The sequence below is a fragment of the Ahaetulla prasina genome, chromosome 1 (genome assembly GCF_028640845.1).
Source record: "Ahaetulla prasina isolate Xishuangbanna chromosome 1, ASM2864084v1, whole genome shotgun sequence".
Classification (NCBI taxonomy): domain Eukaryota; kingdom Metazoa; phylum Chordata; class Lepidosauria; order Squamata; family Colubridae; genus Ahaetulla; species Ahaetulla prasina.
Genome location: NC_080539.1, coordinates 83,281,093 through 83,303,912, shown reverse-complemented (window position 1 = coordinate 83,303,912; position 22,820 = coordinate 83,281,093). Strand labels below are relative to the sequence as shown.

Genomic DNA, 22,820 nt, shown 5'->3' with positions numbered 1-22,820 from the left:
AATAAAGTATCAGGAACCAAATCGGTTATAATTTAGATGACTTCATCATATTTTACCAGTATTTATTAAATTGATATCCTGCTTTTCTTTCAGAAGTTTAAGATGAATGTCACTGTGTGAGATGGAGAAATGTGTAAATGTGACAAATAAATAAATAGATAAAATTATGTCCCAAGCATTGCCTTCTATTAATTTTCCGATAACCACCAGCATGTGAAGTCTGCTGAACTATGTTGGCTCATCTAGAACCAGGATCTCTTAACCAACATAGTATATGTTGGTATATCTTAACCAACATAGTATATGTTGGTATATCTTAACCAACATATTGTACAGGTTTCCCCATGTACAGCTGCTTTCCTCGATATTTCTTCTCTCCCTAGATGACACACACATTTAAAAAGTGATATTTTTCTAGCAGTACCTTGCACTATATCCACTATAATTATACAATTTAAATGTAAGTTTCTTCTCCATAGAAGATCATTGTCATTCTAAGCAGAGGATCACACATTTTTTGTTGTTTCTATTGAACAAAACACTTATTCCAAACTGCTAAGTCAAAAGGAAAATTCAACTGAGTGAAATTGTCATAATTATTTCTCATGCCTTTAACCAAAAATTACAAACTAGCAGCCATTTTTGCAGAGGCTTGAAGTTTGGGCAAGGTGTGTTTGCCTTCCCTCCATTAAAGCAAAATTGCTATACATGAGAACACAACTTCGAACTGAATAGAACGGGTAGGTCATTATTGTACATTATCACCCAGCCGATAATCAGAAGACAAATCACAATGAAATATAGAAAGGCCAAAACAAAATGAGTGAGCCAGAACTCACTTGGGGATGGTTATATTGTTGGATTAGGGCCAAGGAAACTCTGATTCAAATCTACCCTGAACCATGGGAACACACTGGGTAATTTTGTGCTAGTCATTATCTCATTCCAATTTACCCTGCAGGGTTGTTGCAAATTGGAGGAGGAAATGCTATGTATGCTACTTTGAAATCCAGGATGAAAGGTGGGATATAAGTCTTAACAAATTAATGCAAATCAATAAAACAGTTGAAGATTATGATCACCCTCAGTGTACAATATGAGGAAGGGAAGAGTTCTACAAGTAGGGTTAGACGATTGACTGGAAGAAGATCCCATGACCTCAATTTCAGATGGCAACTTAACTATTTACAAAACAATAGGCACAACATGCATTTATCCTCAGAAGAAATCACAAAACAGTCTTAAATATTTATTATAGTATTACATATCTATAACACTATTTTAATAATCACAAGTTCGAAGTGAGCCATACCTCATCAAGCTTTGGAAACAGAACTAGCAATGTCTGCCACAGGCGATTTTCAATTCTATGTTGTAAGGAGTTAACATAATAACGGACTTTTGATTTGGACATTAATTCACCCTGCAAAGAATATAAATATGAATACTTCTAATTTCAATCAAACAACAAATGCTATAAAATATCTCACATACTCTTATAGGAAAAGAATTGACTGAAGTAGTTAATAACAAAAGTTAAAATTGTCCTTTATTTTATGATGTTACAACATGCAAACTATAAAATGTGCTATGGAATGAAATGGAAGGTGACTTTCTGAAGCTTTGCTTTATCAAAAGTTATTTTGGACAAAAACCCACATCAGATAGACTACTAGGCAGGAATTACCATGCAATAATCCCCAAACTGGCTGTGTGTGCATGCGCGCATGTAAGTTTGCGCACGCGAACACAGAGTTGCCCCAGTGTGATTGTTCTTTCCATCTTCATAAGAGCCAATATGAAGTGCTCTAAAGGCAGAGCGAGGCAAGATTAAGGGCTCATGCTCCCATTCTCTTTTCCAATGAGATCAAGGAGGAATAAAGGAAAAGAAAAAGATTCCCATTGTGGCCAATACAGCAGATGATCCTCTACCTTGCTTCCTATCTTCACCCTTTTTTAGGTTTGGCTCACGGGTTTTCTTGGCAAAACTAAACATATGTCAGGCCTGGAAACCATATTAAACTTTAGGTTTCCAGACGCTGCCACATTTTTATCTTGAGGGGAGGAGGGGGGGTTGAGGGGTATGGTAACATCCTTCCAGCAGTCAAGGTCGGATGGTGTTCACGTCTGCAGGAAGAGTGGCAAGAAGTTACTCGAATGAACTTTGCTGACGATGTCAAACTATTTAACACCACAGACAACACTTCTATCATTCAAAACGACCTTGACCATCTAACCGCTTGGTCTAAAAATTGGCAGCTCCAAATTTCAACCAGCAAATGCTCAGTCTTACATATAGGAAAAAAGAACTCTAAAACTAAGTACATACTAGATGGACATTACCTTACAGACGACCCCCATCCCGTTAAAGACCTTGGAGTTTTCATGTCAAATGATCTAAGTGCCAAAGCCCACTGCAACTACATAGCAAAAAAAGCTCTAAGAGTTGTAAACCTAATTTTGTAGCTTCTTTTCCAAAACACCACACTACTAACCAGAGCATATAAAACATTTGCTAGACCAATTCTAGAATACAGCTCACCTGTTTGGAACCCTCACCACATCTCTGACATCAATACAATTGAACGTGTCCAGAAATATTTTACAAGAAGAGTTCTCCATTCCTCTGAAAACAACAAAATACCTTATCCCACCAGACTTGAAATCCTAGGCTTAGAAAACTTGGAACTCCGTCGCCTTCGACAAGACCTAAGTTTAACTCACAGAATCATCTATTGTAATGTCCTTCCTGTCAAAGACTACTTCAGCTTTAATTGCAATAATACAAGGGCAACCAATAGATTTAAACTTAATGTAAACCGCTTTAATCTAGATTGCAGAAAATATGACTTCTGCAACAGAATCATCAGTGCTTGGAATACTTTACCTGACTCTGTGGTCTCTTCCCATAATCCTAATAGCTTTAACCAAAAACTTTCTACTATTGACCTCACCCCCTTCCTAAGATAGCGCACAAACGTGCCTACCGTTCCTGTCCTATTGTTTTTCTTTTCTTCTTCCTATATATGTTTATATGTGTATATACTATATAATCTTTTTGTATGATGTTGTGACAAAATAAAATAAATAAAATAAAAATAAAATAAACTGGAAGAACGGATGGGAATAAGGTCAAGGTTCCAGAAATACCTCTTCTGCGTAAAAGAGACTCGGAGGCATCTTTTCTTTTTCTCAAAGTCCTTTACTAGCATGAGGAGACTGGCACACGATGAGTGCAATTCCCAAAACTGAAGTTCCGGATTCGTTTCCCCAGTTATACAAACCCCAATAGTCCCACCCCCCTGACCCCTCTGACGATCACACGGTCCCACGTTCTTCCAGTTCATTCGAGTAACTTCTTGCCACTCTTCCTGCAGACGTGAACACCATCCGACCTTGACCGCTGGAAGGATGTTACCATACCCCTCAACCCCCCCTCCCTCAAGATAAAATGTGGCAGCGCCTGGAAACCTAAGTTTAATATGGTTTCCAGGCCTGACAACATAACTCACTGCTTTAGCTATATAAAAAGGTGGGATAGCAGTTCTCTAGGTCAGTGTTTCCCAACACTGGCAACTTGATCTATGGACTACGATGCCATCCGACTTGAGGACTTAACATCCAGCACTATTTTGTCAATCATTTTATATTTTCTAGCCATATAGTTTTCTTGGTAAAAAACAGGGAATGGTTTACTGTTGCCTTCTCCCATCCAATATGAACTGATGACTTCGCTAAAGTGATCATCTGCCTCTGGCATCTTCCTATATCACTGCTGTCCAATAAAGGTGTCTGCTTGCTTTAACTAGGTGACTGGGATGACCTTCACGCATTGAGTGCTCTTGCTGGTAATATACACTCTTGCTCATTCCTCCCAGGAACACTGGGATGAGTCAACCCAGCAGACTTTGGGGAAAATCAGTGAGTACCTTCTCTAAATATCAGAAAGCCAAAGGCAACGAAGAGGATGGAACAAAGGCAGGCTGAGGCTGTCAGCTTGGAGTCAAAGGATGAGGCCCGCTGGCAGGGCATGATGATGAACATAGGGTAGCTAAAGAAGCAGTGGGAGAACACAGAAGACTGTAGACTGGGACTGAATTTCCTCTTCAGCTAAAACTCACAGGGAGACTTTCTAGTACTAGTTTTCATAGCCATGTTTCATGACAGACTCTCCTAGTAGTATCTAAGAAACAATTCCCCCATCAAGCAGCCTTTCCTTATTGTCTCTCTGCCAAACCAAGATGCTACTCATCTTATAGAGGTTCTACCTTCCTCCTGATTCTGCAGTCATGCAGGGCCAAACTCTTCTTTCTGAAGAAGAGGAACTATGCAAAATGGCTGGGAATCAATGAAAGATCACCCAAAGGTGATATCTGCCCCCCATTCCATCTAAAGCCCACTCTTCACCTTTAATTGCAATAATACAAGGGCAACCAATAGATTTAAACTTAATGTAAACCGCTTTAATCTAGATTGCAGAAAATATGACTTCTGCAACAGAATCATCAGTGCTTGGAATACTTTACCTGACTCTGTGGTCTCTTCCCATAATCCTAATAGCTTTAACCAAAAACTTTCTACTATTGACCTCACCCCATTCCTAAGAGGACCATAAGGGGCGTGCATAAGCGCACAAACGTGCCTACCGTTCCTGTCCTATTGTTTTTCTTTTCTTCTTCCTATATATGTTTATATGTGTATATACTATATAATCTTTTTGTATGATGTTGTGACAAAATAAAATAAATAAAATAAAAATAAAATAAACTGGAAGAACGGATGGGAATAAGGTCAAGGTTCCAGAAATACCTCTTCTGCGTAAAAGAGACTCGGAGGCATCTTTTCTTTTTCTCAAAGTCCTTTACTAGCATGAGGAGACTGGCACACGATGAGTGCAATTCCCAAAACTGAAGTTCCGGATTCGTTTCCCCAGTTATACAAACCCCAATAGTCCCACCCCCCTGCCCCCTCTGACGATCACACGGTCCCACGTTCTTCCAGTTCATTCGAGTAACTTCTTGCCACTCTTCCTGCAGACGTGAACACCATCCGACCTTGACCGCTGGAAGGATGTTACCATACCCCTCAACCCCCCCTCCTCCCCTCAAGATAAAAATGTGGCAGCGTCTGGAAACCTAAAGTTTAATATGGTTTCCAGGCCTGACAACATAACTCACTGCTTTAGCTATATAAAAAGGTGGGATAGCAGTTCTCTAGGTCAGTGTTTCCCAACACTGGCAACTTGATCTATGGACTACGATGCCATCCGACTTGAGGACTTAACATCCAGCACTTTTTTGTCAATCATTTTATATTTTCTAGCCATATAGTTTTCTTGGTAAAAAACGGAATGGTTTACTGTTGCCTTCTCCCATCCAATATGAACTAATGACTTCGCTAAAGTGATCATCTGCCTCTGGCATCTTCCTATATCACTGCTGTCCAATAAAGGTGTCTGCTTGCTTTAACTAGGTGACTGGGATGACCTTCACACATTGAGTGCTCTTGCTGGTAATATACACTCTTGCTCATTCCTCCCAGGAACACTGGGATGAGTCAACCCAGCAGACTTTGGGGAAAATCAGTGAGTACCTTCTCTAAATATCAGAAAGCCAAAGGCAACGAAGAGGATGGAACAAAGGCAGGCTGAGGCTGTCAGCTTGGAGTCAAAGGATGAGGCCCGCTGGCAGGGCATGATGATGAACATAGGGTAGCTAAAGAAGCAGTGGGAGAACACAGAAGACTGTAGACTGGGACTGAATTTCCTCTTCAGCTAAAACTCACAGGGAGACTTTCTAGTACTAGTTTTCATAGCCATGTTTCATGACAGACTCTCCTAGTAGTATCTAAGAAACAATTCCCCCATCAAGCAGCCTTTCCTTATTGTCTCTCTGCCAAACCAAGATGCTACTCATCTTATAGAGGTTCTACCTTCCTCCTGATTCTGCAGTCATGCAGGGCCAAACTCTTCTTTCTGAAGAAGAGGAACTATGCAAAATGGCTGGGAATCAATGAAAGATCACCCAAAGGTGATATCTGCCCCCCATTCCATCTAAAGCCCACTCTTCACCCCAATTTTAAGAAGCAGAAGGAAGGGCGATTGGCAATTAGGGAAATGGCAATTCAATAACATTCCTGTTCATATGACTGTTTTTATAGCGAGAGCACTATAAGCATATTCTTACTTTATCAAGTAGTTTCATGACAAAATCTCCTATAAATTTCTTATGCTGCTTGTTTGATTCATCCAGTAAGCAGATAAATTTGATAGCACAAACTCGCACATAATGGTCATCTCTGTTCTTACTGTAATATATTATGGTAATTATGTATCAGAATTAATTTTTATGCTTTTTGAAATAGTCTTATACATTTAAATTTATTCAGTAACCACATACACGCTTACATTTCATTTCACACTTACACTTACTAAGATATCATGAAAACATTCCCTTCATTTGCACGTATTTATGGAGAGCCAGTTTGGTCTAGTGGTTGAGGCTCCAGGCTACAAAGTGGAACTGAGTTTAAGTGCTGCCTTAACCATGAAAACCAGCTGAGTGACTGAGCCAGACTCTCTCTTTCTCAGCCCATCCCACCTCAAAAGGTGGTTGTTGTGGGGAAAATAGGATATAATACTCAGTACTAGAAACAAAAGTTTGCAGCATTTTATATTAATGACTGGTATTCTTTTAAACATTAACTATTTTTAATACCAGTTAATTTTGAAAACAAAAAAGACAGACTGTCTCCATACTAAGATTGAAACAAAAGATGCCAATGAATAAACTTCAATATCTTTTTTAGGTAAGATAAAACTAAAAAAAAAATCTGCTTAGTTCAGCATTCTATCCATGATTAACCAAGTCATAAAGTCAAGATCTAAAATCTTGATCCTATCAAATCTATCTTAGCTGAATTCAAAGGAATCCAGCATATCTATATTTTTTGATTTTGACTACTTTTTCCCTGTGAAATGACTAAGCAGCTTTTTTGATACTGAAGTTAGTGTTCAAAAAGCTAGACAGCAATTATAACTGCCTCACACTTTTCACGGTGAGCTCTTAGCAGTCTAGAATTAAACATATTTAACTTTCATACCATAGTTGTCTGAATTTTCAGTAAATGGACTTGGCAACAGAATGTGTGACATCAGTTTTCACAAATGTACAATATTGGGCTTAAGTTTAATTAATTAGAACCCCATATTTAAATTAAATGTGAGCAAAGCAATATTGGGAAAGAGGCTATATCAAATTATAGTCTATGAAAATACTATATATATATATTATAGTCTATGAAAATACTATATATATATATATAGGTCTTTGGTTGTTCGGGTTTTCTCCCGTGTAAAATTGGAAGTGTCTTGGCGACGTTTCGACGAAGTCTCATTCGTCATCTTCAGGCTTCAGCTTCGTGCTTCTGGGAGCAATGTGTGATCGCAGCTGTTTCTTCCTTTTAACTGCTAGTGGGGGTTTGAACTGATTGGGTGGGAGCTTGGCTGTGCTCTGATTGGATGGTGGGTTTTTTGTGCTCTGATTGACTGGGGGTGTGTCCTGTGTTGGTGGGGGCTTGGTTGTGCTCAGTTTAGTCTGTGTTGCAGGGGGATTTGAGCTGGTGAGCTGCATAGCTGTTGTTTGGCTTTGTGGTCGTGCTACATCTTCATAGTGGGTGTCAGTCTGCTGCATGTATGGATTGGAGGGTTTGAAATGGCTAATGTTGCAGCTGCGGTCTGGCTTCTGGTCCTTGGTCGTGCTTCATGATCAGTGTGGGTTTGGGTCTGCTTTCTGGGTGGATGTGGTGGTGACATCCTGTGTGGACCTCGTGAGTGTGGGTCTGGTGTCATTCCTCGTGTTAGGGACTCGTTTGTCAATAAGGGCGGGTTTCCAAATGGCTGGTAGGCGGAGGTGTCATCTCGTTTGTTCATGCTGTGTGGGCGTTTTCTATCTCAATGGCTTCTCTGATTATTCTGTTGTTAAAGTGTTCAGTTTTGGCGATAGTTCTGGTCTTTTAAAGTCAATATCATGTCCTGTGACTTTAAAGTGTTGGACCAGGGAAGAAGTTGGTTCCTCTTTTGAATGAGTTCTTGTGTTCTTCAATGCGCACTTATTCTTCTGTTGGTTTGTCCAATGTATGTGGTGGGGCAGGCGGTGCATGGATTTCATATACGATATACTCGAGTATAAGCCGATCCGAGTATAAGCCGAGGTCCCAATTTTACCCCAAAACTGGGGTAAACTGGGGACCGTATGTTTCAGGGTGGAAATGAGGCACCTACCGGTTGGGAAACCTCCTCCCTCAGCTGAGAAGGCTGGCGGCTCCCCGCCCGCCTCTCACTGCACCGCAGGGCTTCAGTCCGCAAAATGTGAAAAAAGAAAAAAAAACTTGAGTATAAGTCAGATAGACCCGAGTATAAGCCGAGGGCTTAAAAAAAAAAACTTGAGTATAAGTCAGATAGACCCGAGTATAAGTTGAGGGCTTTTCAGCACAAAATGTGCTGAAAACTCGGCTTATACTCGAGTATATACGGTACTCCTTGATTTTCTAACTCAATTTTGTCTTTGGGGTTTCTTAGGATGGTGGATATTTTTCTGTTTGTGCAGAATGCTGTCTTGATGTTGTGTTTGTGGAGGATCTTGCTGATTCTGTCTGTGGTGCCTTTTATATATGGGAGGAGGGCTGTGCCGTTTTCTTGTTCTCTGTCTCTGTCCACCCAGAAAGCAGACCCAAACCCACACTGATCATGAAGCACGACCAAGGACCAGAAGCCAGACCGCAGCTGCAACATTAGCCATTTCAAACCCCTCCAATCCATACATGCAGCAGACTGACACCCACTATGAAGATGTAGCACGACCACAAAGCCAAACAGCTATGCAGCTCACCAGCTCAAATCCCCCTGCAACACAGACTAAACTGAGCACAACCAAGCCCCCACCAACACAGGACACACCCCCAGTCAATCAGAGCACAAAAAACCCACCATCCAATCAGAGCACAGCCAAGCTCCCACCCAATCAGTTCAAACCCCCACTAGCAGTTAAAAGGAAGAAACAGCTGCGATCACACATTGCTCCCAGAAGCACGAAGCTGAAGCCTGAAGATGACGAATGAGAGTATATATAAAGCGTCGCCAAGACACTTCCAATTATATAAGAAAGCCTGAACAACCAAAGACACACACACATATATATATATATATATATATATATATATATATATATATATATATATATATATATATATATATATATATATATATATATATATATATATAGGTCTTTGGTTATTCGGGTTTTCTCCGTGTAAAATTGGAAGTGTCTTGGCGACGCTTCAAGTCTCATTCGTCATCTTCAGGCTTCAGCTTCGTGCTTCTGGGAGCAATGTGTGATCGCAGCTGTTTCTTCCTTTTAACTGCTAGTGGGGTTTGAACTGATTGGGTGGGAGCTTGGCTGTGCTCTGATGTGGGTATTTTTTGCTCTGATTGGCTGGGGTGTGTCCTGTTTGGGTGGGGGCTTGGTTGTGCTCAAATTAGTCTGAGTTGCAGGGGATCTGAGCTGGTGAGCTGCACTGCTGCTGTTTGGCTTCGTGTTCGTGGTCGCTACATCTTCATAGTGGGTGTCAGTCTGCTGCATGTATGGATTGGAGGGGTTTGAAATGGCTAATGTTGCAGCTGCGGTCTGGCTTCTGGTCCTTGGTCGTGCTTCCTGATCAGTGTGGGTTTGGGTGTGCTTTCTGGGTGGATGTGGTGGTGACATCCTGTGTGGACCTCGTGAGTGTGGGTCTGGTGTCATTCCTCGTGTTAGGGACACGTTTGTCAATAAGGGCAGGTTTCAAATGGCTGGTAGGCGGAGGTATCATCTCGTTTGTTCATGCTGTGTGGGCGTTTTCTATCTCGATGGCTTCTGATTATTCTGTTGTTAAAGTGTTCAGTTTTGGCGATAGTTCTGGTCTTTTAAAGTCAATATCGTGTCCTGTGACTTTAAAGTGTTGGACCAGGGAAGAAGTTGGTTCCTCTTTTTTGAATGAGTTCTTGTGTTCTTCAATGCGTGCACTTATTCTTCTGTTGGTTTGTCCAATGTATGTGGTGGGGCAGGCGGTGCATGGGATTTCATATACTCCTTGATTTTCTAACTCAATTTTGTCTTTGGGGTTTCTTAGGATGGTGGATATTTTTTGGTTTGTGCAGAATGCTGTCTTGATGTTATGTTTGTGGAGGATCTTGCTGATTCTGTCTGTGGTGCCTTTTATATATGGGAGGAGGGCTGTGCCATTTTCTTGTTCTCTGTCTTGGGTTTTAGTGGGGGGTTCTTTTTGGATTAGTTTGGTAATCTTATTTCTCTGGAATCCATTGGATGTTAGTACGTTTGTGAGAGTGTGTAGTTCGGTTTTTACGCGGGAGAAAACCCGAATAACCAAAGACCTACATACAAACACCCGCGAAAACCTCAGAAAACAAATATATATATATATATATATATATATATATATATATATATATATATATATATATATATATATATATATATATATATATATATATAAATATAAATATAAATATAAATATAAATATAAACTATTATAAAACAAGTTGATACTAACCTTTCTGTAACAACATTTGCTGCACATTGATCTCCAAGATTTTCAACAAAAGCGTACACCTCCTGAACGAGTCTTCAAATAAATTTACATTTAAAAATGAACACAAAAAGGAAATTAAAATAGTGTTAATAATTTACTATTGATTATGCTATCAATCACCATAAATTCACAGCAAAACAAATAGGATATTTTATTCCCAAGAATGGCAGGAGTTTGCTGAGTGTGTGACAGCATAAAGATAAAGACGGTGAGAAACAAGCATGCATAGTGTGGTTTTTATTTTGCTCTGGTTTGTACCTTTGATCACGCCTGAAAATAGTTCCAAACAAACAAGCCTCAATAAGGAGTTCAATGTAGTTGCCAGCATTTGAAAAGGCATTTTCCACAGTAGTTATTTCACCAGGAGGAAATAGCCAAGACTGACAGCAATGGCTTACTAGAACGTTAAAGATTCCAGTCTTTGTAGATGAAAGTTCAATCATTTGAAATATAATCTGAGAGAAGGGAAGAAAATGTAATTGACTGTAGAACAAATAAAACACATAGATTGTATTTCATGTAGATATGAAATAGTCAAACAGGAGGATTCCCCTTTCCTCTTGTAGTTATTCAGACCTCCTTTAAACTAGTTCCCTGGAGTTGGGTAACCGCTAGTGCAGCAGTTTCCAACCTTTTGTGGCTAGGCAGCCTGGCTGGGGGGGGAGGGGGGGACAGGGCCGTATGAGCAGCGGGCACAGCATATGCATGTGTGTGTGCACATGCGCCAGCCCACTTCTCATACAAGTTGAACTGCACAGGCATGCATGTGAGCCGGCCTGCAACTCCCTCAGCCTGGTTGTGAATAGGCCATGGCCCAGTAGTGGGCTGCGGGCCCAGGGGCTAGGGACCCCTGCTCTAGTGCACATCTGTAAAAGTTGAAATAAAAGGTGGAAGAGAAGTCCAATTATTTGAATGGAAATCTGCTTGGCTGACATTGAATGATTTCTCAAAAAGCTTTATTTTAGGACCTTCTTAAAATAAGTAAGCTTTCTTTTCATGGTTATATAATAACTGAGTTCTATTAAAGCAGATTAATTTAAGAAATTAAATTTTACCTGATACCATTTGAGTTATATTTTCTTCCTACACTCTTAATTTTTTGACAATTTCAATGTAACTTCTCTAGCTATCATGGATGAACTCTCTCTTTCAAGAGAGAAATATAAATATTCTCAGCATAAATCATTAACTATAAACTTCAGTCGAACTAGGATTAGTACCTTTTCACTAAAGAATATAAAACAAAAACTGAGGAAGCAATATACTAGGAGTTATTTCAAAGTAAAGAATTGGATACGTACAAGTGTTTTCAACATTTAAAAATGTTTCCTAAGATCAATTCATCCCAGGGATATATATTTTATGTAAACCTGATGCAACTTTACATGGAGATTTCAGGGAAGTATTATACTGGTTGAAGTAAGATATTTATTTATTTATTTTATTTATTTATTAATCAAACTTATATACCGCACCATCTCCCGTAGGACTCAGGGCGGTTCACATAGTTAGACTAACATAGTTAGTCCTCAACTTACAACTGATTGTTTAATGACAGTTCAAAGTTACAATGGTCTCAGAGAGTGCTTTATATCCCATAAAGCACTTCCAGACACCATAAAACATCAAGCTGCCTTCCCCTCCCCCACCCCTCCTTCATTGCATTTTGGGTGCTTGGTCACTGACTTGCATTTACAACTGGTTGCCAAGCGCCCCACAATCATGTGATACAATCTGCAATCTTCTCTGTTGGCTTCCCTAGAAAATCAATTGAGAAGCCAGCAAGAAAGGTTGCAAGCAGAGAAGGATGGAGGTGATGGGAAATTTTTCATTTTAAAGCTCATCCCATAGAGCCGAAATCTTCAGCAGGCAGCTTTTTGGCTCTTTCTACTTAATAACTAGGGAGATTGCTTATTGACCGCAACCAGGAATGCTGTGATTGCAGTCACTGAGTGAAGCAGTCATATGGGCATCACTTAACCACCAGCAACCAAGATTCCAGTCTTAATTGTGGTTATACGTTAAGGACCATCTGTACCTAGACAGCATAACTGGAATAAATTCATAACTTTTCTGTAGTTGTAGCCTCACTGCAGAACTAATTTTTAATCAAGAAGCTTGATTCAGCTGCCCAGAGTCACTTTTCACTTTTTTTTATGGGCAGCATAAAAAATTAATAAATAATCAATTCAGACACTTTTTATAATCCAAATGAAGGCGAGCTCTCTATAAATTCTTGCAGTGTGGAATTAACCATTTTTAGCTGTTTTCTGCTGTTGGAATATCTGGATATTTTTAGTTTGGATTTTATTGTTTCAGTGCTTGCTTGCATTAAAAATGCCTTGTTTAAAATTATATGATTAAATAAATGTATATTGTTACATTCAATGTCTGTGAAATATGGGGATGAGGGGATGAGATACTCAACAACAGATGAGACTGTTGAAATGAAACTGGTACCTATCATTTCCTGGTGAATCAGAGGCTTACTGAATTAAAGCTCAGGCAAAGAGAAGCAAAAGATGCTTCCATGTTTCAATTTTAGTCTATATTGGTTCATCTGAATTCAGTAATTAAAAATATACAAGACACAACAGCAGTTTTAAATATTTTACCTCTTTTATCTTTAGGTATGCTTCACTCTTGAACCTGGCTGCAGTAACAAGAATTTCAGGATCAAACACAAGTTGAATAAAAGCTTTTAAATTAGGCCAAAATATCAGTTGTGTGTTGCTAAGAGAAAATATTATTTTCCATGACATTTCAAAGGCTTCTATGCATAGAGATTCAGAGGATTCCATAAGCTAAAGGCAAGCAGAAATCACATTTAGTTCAAGACAAGACCAAATTTAAAATACATAATAAAATCCTTCATTGTTTTGTAAAAATTACCTTGGAAATAAATATTTTCATGCAGTGAAAAACTGGTAAAACATGATCAGAAGGAAGAATCATTATTGCTTCTAGTGCAGACTGTAACATTCTTTTGTAGTCCTGAATATCATAAAAAGGTTGTTCTAAATGTTTACCCTTGGAAAGATTTTGATAATTGTTGAGAACAAAATGAAGACAAACCCACTGATCATGTATGTAACGTGCTACAATTTTCCCCCATCCTTCATGAGATGCTGCTTCAACTGAACTGTTAAAAAAAAATCAGATTACAATGTAAATTTTAGTAATATATTATTATATATATAATAACAAGATATATTAAAAGTAAAAGAAATAGAAGTGGCAATTTCTGTATTAGCACAACCTGCCAAACCTATATGTAGAAGAACATACATTACATAAGTTTTCTCAGGTTTTAATTAAGCCCTAAAAGGAATAATAGCTAGACACCAATAATTAGAAAGTCATAAAAACATCTGTAAAATATTTTGATGTTAAAGGTAGACATTAAAAGGTAGACTACTACTAATGTAATAGTAAAATATTTCAGTAGGAAAAAAAAAATGTTGAGCAATATATGTACCTATTTTGTTCCATGTTGTTAGGCTTCTTTAATACATGATTAAGTTGGGTGCTGAAAATAGCCGTTTTAAGGGAGTCAACAGCTGGTAGAAACTGAAGTTGAAGGTCTGGCTTCTGATCCATAATTTCACAAACAACCCTTAATGCTGCCAAACTTACTACCTTCTGAATCTGTTCTTCAAGTTTTATGTCCTATAAGGTGTAAATACAATAGTCTGGTTGTGTTGTTGTCACTTTTAAAAAAACCTGTAAAATATGTCCTAATTTGAACATAGTAACAAATGTACTAATTTGAACATAGGTATCATTTCCTTGGGGATGTGGTGGCTCAGTGGCTAAGATTCTGAGCTTGTCGATCAGGTCAGCAGTTCAGCGGTTTGAATCCCTAGTGCTGCGTAACGGAGTGAGCTCCCATTACTTGTCTCAATTTCTGCCAACCTAGCAGTTCAAAAGCACGAAAAAAATGCAAGGAGAAAAATAGGGACCACTTTGGTGGGAAGGTAACAGCGCTCCGTCCGTCTTTGGCATTAAGTCATACCGGCCACATGACCACGGAGACGTCTTCGGACAGCGCTGGCTCTTTGGCTTAGAAACGGAGATGAGCACTGCCCCTAGAGCCGGAAATGACTAGCCCGCATGTGCGGGGAAATCTTTAGCTTTACCTAATATTTCCTTCTCTGATAAACAAAGTTAAACTCCTAGCTTTCTTAATCTGGCAAGTGGGATAGAAGTAAGAACCTTATCAAGCTTCCTTCTTCCCCAAACCCATATAGTTTTAACAATTATTATAACTAATTTAACTCATGTTGATTTGAAAAGGTCTACTCTAAATACAATTCCTGATCCTGATCCTATTTCTTCCAACAATTCAAATTATGTACAATCAAGAAAAAAAAAGAGCAAGCCTGGAGTCATTTGTACACAGTTTTAATACCAGAAAATCATGATAACCACCCAGCTTTATTAGGCATACCAATATCATCTTATCGATTTCATAACATTAAAATGTTTTCTATTTTTTGTATTACCACAACACTGCAGTGTTAAAACTTTATTTGTTCCTCTGCCAATTCAAAAGCATCTCCATGCAGTAAGTGAAAACACAGGAGAATTGCTTAATTTATGGTACAGTATTATTTTCACTAATTTAATACTTCTGACCCATTATTGATCTACAATTGTGTAATAGAGTATTTAATTTGGTTTAATATTTTATAAAGCTTCATTCTGAGATACCTGTGCTTATTTTGACAATATAGTTACCATGTATACTGAGTACAGCAACTAGCTGATTCTGACTGATGGTGTTATTCAAGAACAGCTGTTGCTGGGGTTTTCTAAGAGTTAACATACTGGCTCTGTGTGACTCTGCCAGTGATTTCTGCAGGGGGGGGAGGCATGGGGAGGGGAAGGGGGGAGAGGTGAGCCTAAGTTGAAGCCTTGCCCCCTATTTATGTGTGGCAAACTTTTTTCTAGTTAGCAAACGTTGTTTAGGGTTTATTATCTGATATTGGTTTAGATACTAAACCAATAATGCAGATGTGGCAGCATCTCCCCCAGCATCAACAGGGAAAATCCAGTCGATGCAAGCTTTGGTTCATTCTTAACTATAGGCCATTGTAAGATCAACAATACCTCGTCATCATGCATCTCCTGCAGATTGTAGAGAGAAGTATTTATTAAAGATGAGACAAAAGTGGAGAGAAATGGTCCTTTTCTCCATCCACTGGCTGAATAGAAATTCATTAGTTCTGACAACACTTGCAGATATAAATTACAGTGTTCCAGATGTGACATCTAAAATGAAAAAAATAACTTTCTTATCTTTGCAATAACAAAAAAAATACAAAAAATTGCACATTACTATAAGACACAATATACTGATACAATTGTCTAAACAAGTAATTTATGCATGCCGAATAAGATTTTTAAGCTCTCTAACTGATTGGCAGCTGTGGTCTTGTAATGCTATTGTAATGCTTTTCCATTTCCAAAACACTTTGCCACATTGTATAACAACTAGCACTTTTTGGCACAGAAAAGCCTCTCTGTATTTTACTGGATTTTCTAAGTTGCAATGAAACATAAACAGAAAACTCATTTTTCATGATATATGCACAGATGTGCAAGCAAGAAATATATTTGAGCAGCCAACAATGTCCTTATATTAACTTCTAGACATATTATTACATAACATTTCCACTGTTCCACAGCTAATCAGTCAGGGCAAATTACATAAATCAATATATATTAATTATTGTATCTGGATGTGTAATACTAAAATAACTATTTTACAGATTAGAAAGATTTTAAAACTGCTACCTACTATAAATGATTGGGGACTTTTTAAATATTCCAAATAAGTTCATTTCAGAATACAACTTACTACAGGTGTTTGCCAGACTGGTTTCGGCACTAAATACTTACAATATTTAGTTCATTTGCAGTAAGTCTTCTGAGGAGAAAATCCAAAATACTTTCGGTGGCGAGCATAATGGACTTCTGGAGAAATACTATTATTTCATCTATATAAAGAATCATTACATTAAAATATTTAGAGTACATTTTTGCTTCTAAGGCTAAATACAAATTGGATTTAGATCATTTTACCACCATCATTTTAGCTAAACATACAATTAGGTAAGCAGGAACTAAAAGGAAGTTCTTTTTTTGCTGACATTTTTCTAATAAATAAAAACTAGAAAGTAGAATTCCTTTGTCCTTCCTCTCTCTGAGCTTTCTAATTGTCCTCCCTCTACAAAGAACAGATCTAGGAATAATGCTTCTCTCCCCATTAGAAGAAAAATGGTACTAGAACTTTAGACACCCAACTAGATAATTTTAAACTATTAAATAAAATATATATTTAAAGCATCTTTTTATTCTTACTTATTTTAACAGTTGTGATAATTCAGAGTGGCCAAAACAGCTTTATGGAATACTTGTCTAGGAAGTGTGCTCAGATTTTCCCTCTCATCCTTCTTTTGAAAAAGCACCTTTGAGGCCTAGATGACTGAGAATCTCCATATTTTTTTATTTATTTATTTATTTATTGTTTATATTTATATACCGCCCTATCTCCCAAAGGACTCAGGGCGGTTTACAGGCATTTAAAAGCAATAAATACAATTCTAAAAACAATTAAAAACCTTATTCAAAAGCCTAATAATTAAAAATATAAAAATTAAAACCCAAGATAAAACCCACAAACTAAAATCTAACTCAGTCCTGCGCAGTTAAATAGGTATGTTTTAAGCTCATGGAAGGTCCAAGGTCCGAAGGTCCGGAAGCTGACGAAGTCCTGGGGCAGTTCATTCCAGAGGGTGGAGCCCCACAGAGAAGGCCCTTCCTGGGCGCCGCCAGACGACATTGCCTCGCTGACGGCACCCTGAGGAGTCCTCTCTGTGAGAGCGCACGGGTCGGTGAGAGGTATTCGGTAGCAGTAGGCGGTCCCAGATAACCCGCCCCATGCCATGGAGCGCTTTAAAGGTGGTCACCAAAACCTTGAAGCGCACCCGAAGGCCACAGGCAGCCAGTGCAGTCTGCGAGGATGGTGTTATACGGGAGCCACGAGGGCTCCTCTATCACCCGCGCAGCCGCATTCTGGACTAACTGCAGCCTCCGGATGCCCTTCAAGGGGAGCCCCATGTAGAGAGCATTGCAGTAATCCAGGCGAGACGTCACGAGTGCGTGGGTGACTGTGCACACCCGACAATCTGAGGTACAGTGGTCTCCCTCGGCTCCAGACTCTCTCTAATCACAACCGCCACCCCCCCACCCCTACCCTGGGCTCTCGGCTGATGAAATGCACGGGAACCTGGGGGGCACATCTGCACCAGGGGCACGCCCCTTCTGCGCCCAACCAGGTTTCCGTAATGCCTATAAAGTCCGGCACCCCTGAATAAGGTCGTAAATTAGGGGGGCCTTATTGGCCACGGACCGTGCATTACATAACATCAGCCGAAGGCCCAGGCTCTGAGGGTCTTGACTATCCGGGGAACGGGAGAAGTCTGAGGGCTCGGGGCGCGCGATCGCCTGCAAATATCGAGCGCGCGCCCCCTTAACACGATCCGAGCCCCCGCTTCTGCCAAATCTGCCCCTCCCCCAAACCGTGCAAATAGCACCACCCTCCACCAATGGAACCTGAAATCCCCCCATAACCTTCGGACCTATTAGCTCACCGCCACGAGCATGCGCAGGAACTGGTACCCCACCCCGCGGGTTTCCCCCAACACCCGCCCTACCCCTCCCACCCCTTAAAAAGCACCTTTGAGGCCTAGATGACTGAGAATCTCCATAGACATGACAAGATAGAATAGGATGGTAATGGCAAAACCCCAGAAGGATGAGAGGGAAGAACTCTCTGCATGTCACGTTTTCACCCTCCCTGGCCCCCAAAAGCACCCCGCAAGCCAAAAACCGGTGCGCTTTTGGTGAAAACAGGACGCATAGAGAGTTCAGGAGGCCAAAAATGGGCCTGTTTTTGGCTCGCAAAGTGCTTCTGGGGGCCAAGGAGGGCGAAAACGGGACCGGCGGAAGCTAAAAATTTTTTTTTCTTTTCTTCCTCTAAATCTAGATTTTAGTCCAGTGCACCTTATAGTCGGAAAAATATAGTACTTAGATGAGAGGGGCTGAACCTGAAAGACATGAATAAATGAGGTTCATTAAATGATCTAGTATTTTGGAATAGCATAAATTTGGGCATCAATGATTTGCCTTTCTGTAGGAATAGAAAATTGTAGATTCAAAAAGTTTTGCCTGTTAAGCCTCAGATCCCAATTCACACCTTATGGTGCTGGAATGTCTTTGAAATGGCTGGTCAGGTAACTACAAAAGTGATTGTGTGACCTCATCTTTATTATAGGGTAAAGTAATTTTCATAAACTGTATGTTGTTATTCTAATTAGAGGATCAAGAATAATAAAGTTAACATACTGAAGATACCACTAACCAACTTCTGGTCTAGAAGTTTTGATTGAACAAGTCTGCATTATCTTCAGTAACAGTTGTAGGCTTTTATCAGTTTTCAGTGATGAGATGTAGGGATTAGTGCCAAGTTTCAGCAACACATCCAGCAGAGGATTTAAGAGAGCCTTCAGGCCAATCCATTTGGTGCTGCTGTCACTAAACAAAATAAACAATAAAAAGGGAATCATAGTCTTATACTGACTTCTGGAAAGTAAAACACCTTTTTCGAAAACAGAAGGTGTCACACAGCACTGAAGTCACACCTACATCTGCCAAACAGCAACTAGGAAAAAATCACCGCAGACTATATTTTATTATCTTGAGAAGTGTTAACACCAGAAGACACTAGTTTTGGCACATTTCAATTCTGAGTCAGGGGCATCATTTGTAGAAAGAGAATGGAAAAAAAAGAGACACTGAATATTTAAATCAGACTATTATTTTAAGAATATGTTACAATCAATTATCAGAAGGAGAAAAAAATCCTTAAATATTTCCAAAGAAAACGAATATTAGTACCATATTTTTTGGAGTGTAAGACACACTTTTTTGGAGTATAAGACACACTTTCCTCCCTAAAAGAGGCTGAAAATTTGGGTGCGTCTTATACTCCGAATGTAGCTTTTCCAAAGCTTTTTTTCAGCCCTAACGAGGTGCTAGCGAAATCCTGCTCCCTCCGGCTCTCAGTTGTGAAGCCTCAACTGTACTTTAGACGCTTTTTTTTCAGTGAAGCAATCTTCCATGCTTTGCCTGCTCCCTCTGACTCTCAGCTGGGAAGCTTTTTTTCAGCCGTAACATACTAGCGAGTGAGGCAATGTCCGTGCTTTGCCTGCCTTTCTCATTGCATCTCTCTCCAAAGATCAGTTGTGCTTTAGAAGTTGTTTTCTATCCCCAAGTAGGGGATAAATAACGCACGCACACTCTCAAAACCAGCAAACTAATGTGCTAAAAGCTAACCAGACTAAGGACACTAGCCAGATGAATACCTGGTAGGCAGATTTTTTTTTCCTATTTTTCTCCCCAAAAACTAAGGAGTGTCTTATACTCCAAAAAATACAGTAAGTTAGAAAGCCTCCCTGAATTCTGACGAGACTGGTCCTTGTTAGTCTATTTTGCATCTAATGGAATAATCTTATACTTACTTATATATGTGCCTTATCTCTTCCACATCTGCAGCTACAAGAATCATTGTAGCCACTCGTTTAGCATCAAACCAGTCTGGAAGACAATCTTCTGCTGTTATGGGGGAAAAAAAACCCTTTTAAATATGAAAAGTTAGACAGGAATGCAGGTACAAGTATATTTTAAAGTTTACAATTTCTCAACAAAAATTCTCAGTCTGGCTCAAAATAAAAGCTGTTGTATGTAGAATTTAAAACACTTTTTTAAAAAATTACACACATTGATATTGAGAAGCTGCAAGAAATTTCTATTTTAATTTTGGTTTTGCAAATATAAAATTTAATATTCAAATTTAGTATTTTTTTTTCAAGATGAGCAACTGACCATGGCTGCCCAATGAGAAATTAGTTCCACTTTTGAGTATTCTAATTACTTATTAAGCAAGTAGTGCTAAATATGTAAGTTTCTTTTTCTCTTATATAAAATTATCTTTCTTGAAAATTTGTAATAAGCCCAATGGTGAATGCATTCTACATTAGGAATCAACTATTTTATAAATGTGTCCCTATTTTAACATTATTATTTACATGATACTTACAATTAGTAAGAGGTGTTTTAAGATAGTCCTCCACAAGAAGCTGCACATAAACACTTAATGCTGTTTTATCTTGTGGGACTTCGTAGTTTAAAGTCTTTTGGAAGTACTTGTCATTTACGTGCAACCAATCACAAAGCTGAGCAAAACAAAAATTAAACACCATTTTTATCTCTTGTATCATTTTTCTAAAAACCAGTAAATGCAACTACATAGTAGTACGTTAACCTCAGTGGGAGGGTAGAATAATGTTAAATCATAGACAAGACAGTTAACACAGCAGAAATGCTGATTCATCCTGAATTCAACTAGTGTAAGTTTGCAATTTGATATTATAAACCTAGCATCGTGGTTACATCTCCCAGACAAATGAGCATAAGAACATGGGGGGAAATGTGCTATGCATATGGGTCCTAATCAGAGTGCTATCGTATAATCCTTCATCATGAGATTAGCAATCAGCAAACGAAATAGTTATTTCTTGGTTACATAATATATTTCATTTTTCTCACCATTCTCCACAAAGCAGTTCTTCTTCCTAGAGACTCCTCTGGTTTCAGATACGTAATGAAGTTTGAAATATCTGAGAGGGATACTTTTTCCTAAAGAAATGTAATCAGAATTTACTACAATACTGGAAAGTAAATATTGAGTTAAGTGTTACTTTAACAGATAGAATATTTCCATATTGCAGGTCTCCTTTCTTTTAACTATGTAGCATTGCCTTTTTTCATTTTTTGCCATTGCCATATTTTTCTTCAAGAAATACTAATTCTAACCACGTTTGACAATGTTTTACCAAAACCTTATTTAGTAATGAGCTTTTAATCAATTAAATTAATCTTATCTTTTTAAAAAGGCAATCCAACTTAAATTTATAAATAATTTTTGTGGAAATAGTAGATTTTAGTACAATATTTTGCTCCGAAACTCATTATAAAATTATCATATTATCATTCTTTTTAAATTAACAGAAATGTTTATTAAGTGCCTGCTGTTACAAAAACCAACTTGAACACATTTTGTCGCTCTTAAAAAATTCTGTCCTTTTGTTGCTGAAGAAAGTGTTTTGCTTCACTTGTCCATTTGCTATTTCTTTTATTTGTATGAAATGAAATGTAACCCAAGAATGTATTAGAATATTAGAACTATATTTCAGACAAAATTGTTCAAGAACCAACTTAATTTCCACAGTCAGCATATTTTCTATCATGAACATTAAATTTCAACATGCAAACTGCTAATATATTTTGGAGCAAAATTCTTCATTGCATGGTCACACAGAAGAGCAAATTGGAATTATTTTCAAAAAACAACAGATATAAATAAAACAGCAATCAGATTAGTTTTCTTGAACCCAGGTTATAACAATCCTGATACATTTATGATGTACATAAATTTGGCTTAATAAGGCCAGCTTAATTCCTGACATATTTTATACCAGGAAGAACAAATCAAAGTCTACCGTTTCTTGGTAACTTGCAGTACCATACCTTAGACCAGCGGTCCCCAACCTCTGCAGCCTGGTGGCCTGGCTGGGGGAGTGGGGAACCAAGCCATACAAGCAGCAGGTGCATGCACATACGCAGCTCAACTTGTGCGAGCGACAGGTGGGTGTGCATGTGCATACACACAGCTCAACTTGCGCAAGTTGAACTACGCATATGTGTATACATGTACTGCCCCCCTCCTTGTCCATGTTTAGCTGTGCGCATATGCATGCCCTAACCCACCACTCACACAGCCCAGTTCCAAATAGGCTACAACCCTGTAGTGGACCACAGCCCGGAGGTTGGGGACCCCTGCCTTAGACATAATAATGTAGTCATGCGGTTGTTGATTTTAATGCAAAATAAATGTACATATGAAAACTGACTTGTCTGTTTCCTAAAAAAAAATTGATGGCTGGGAAGATAATTTAAATAGAAATATTTCAGTTTGGGTTTTCAACAAGTTGGGACTCTTGCATTTTTAAAGGAAAAAGTTTTATCCATGAAAGCACTAGAAAACAATT

At 38.8% G+C, this 22,820-nt stretch overlaps 1 protein-coding gene across 1 annotated transcript in view; it reads right to left on the bottom strand.

Moving 5' to 3' along the window:
* Positions 1-22,820, bottom strand: part of TARBP1 (TAR (HIV-1) RNA binding protein 1) — a 43,071-nt gene that overhangs the window by 8,239 nt on the left and 12,012 nt on the right. Inside the window, exons 9-21 of the mRNA XM_058166280.1 lie at positions 21,319-21,408; positions 20,810-20,945; positions 20,232-20,325; positions 19,073-19,245; positions 16,549-16,646; positions 15,757-15,918; positions 14,123-14,313; positions 13,537-13,786; positions 13,260-13,448; positions 10,903-11,099; positions 10,606-10,677; positions 6,186-6,306; positions 1,313-1,423 (exon numbers count right to left, since the gene is read on the bottom strand). Of these exons, the coding sequence (XP_058022263.1) occupies positions 1,313-1,423; positions 6,186-6,306; positions 10,606-10,677; positions 10,903-11,099; positions 13,260-13,448; positions 13,537-13,786; positions 14,123-14,313; positions 15,757-15,918; positions 16,549-16,646; positions 19,073-19,245; positions 20,232-20,325; positions 20,810-20,945; positions 21,319-21,408 (1,884 nt within the window). The remainder of the gene's footprint in view (positions 1-1,312; positions 1,424-6,185; positions 6,307-10,605; positions 10,678-10,902; positions 11,100-13,259; positions 13,449-13,536; positions 13,787-14,122; positions 14,314-15,756; positions 15,919-16,548; positions 16,647-19,072; positions 19,246-20,231; positions 20,326-20,809; positions 20,946-21,318; positions 21,409-22,820) is intronic.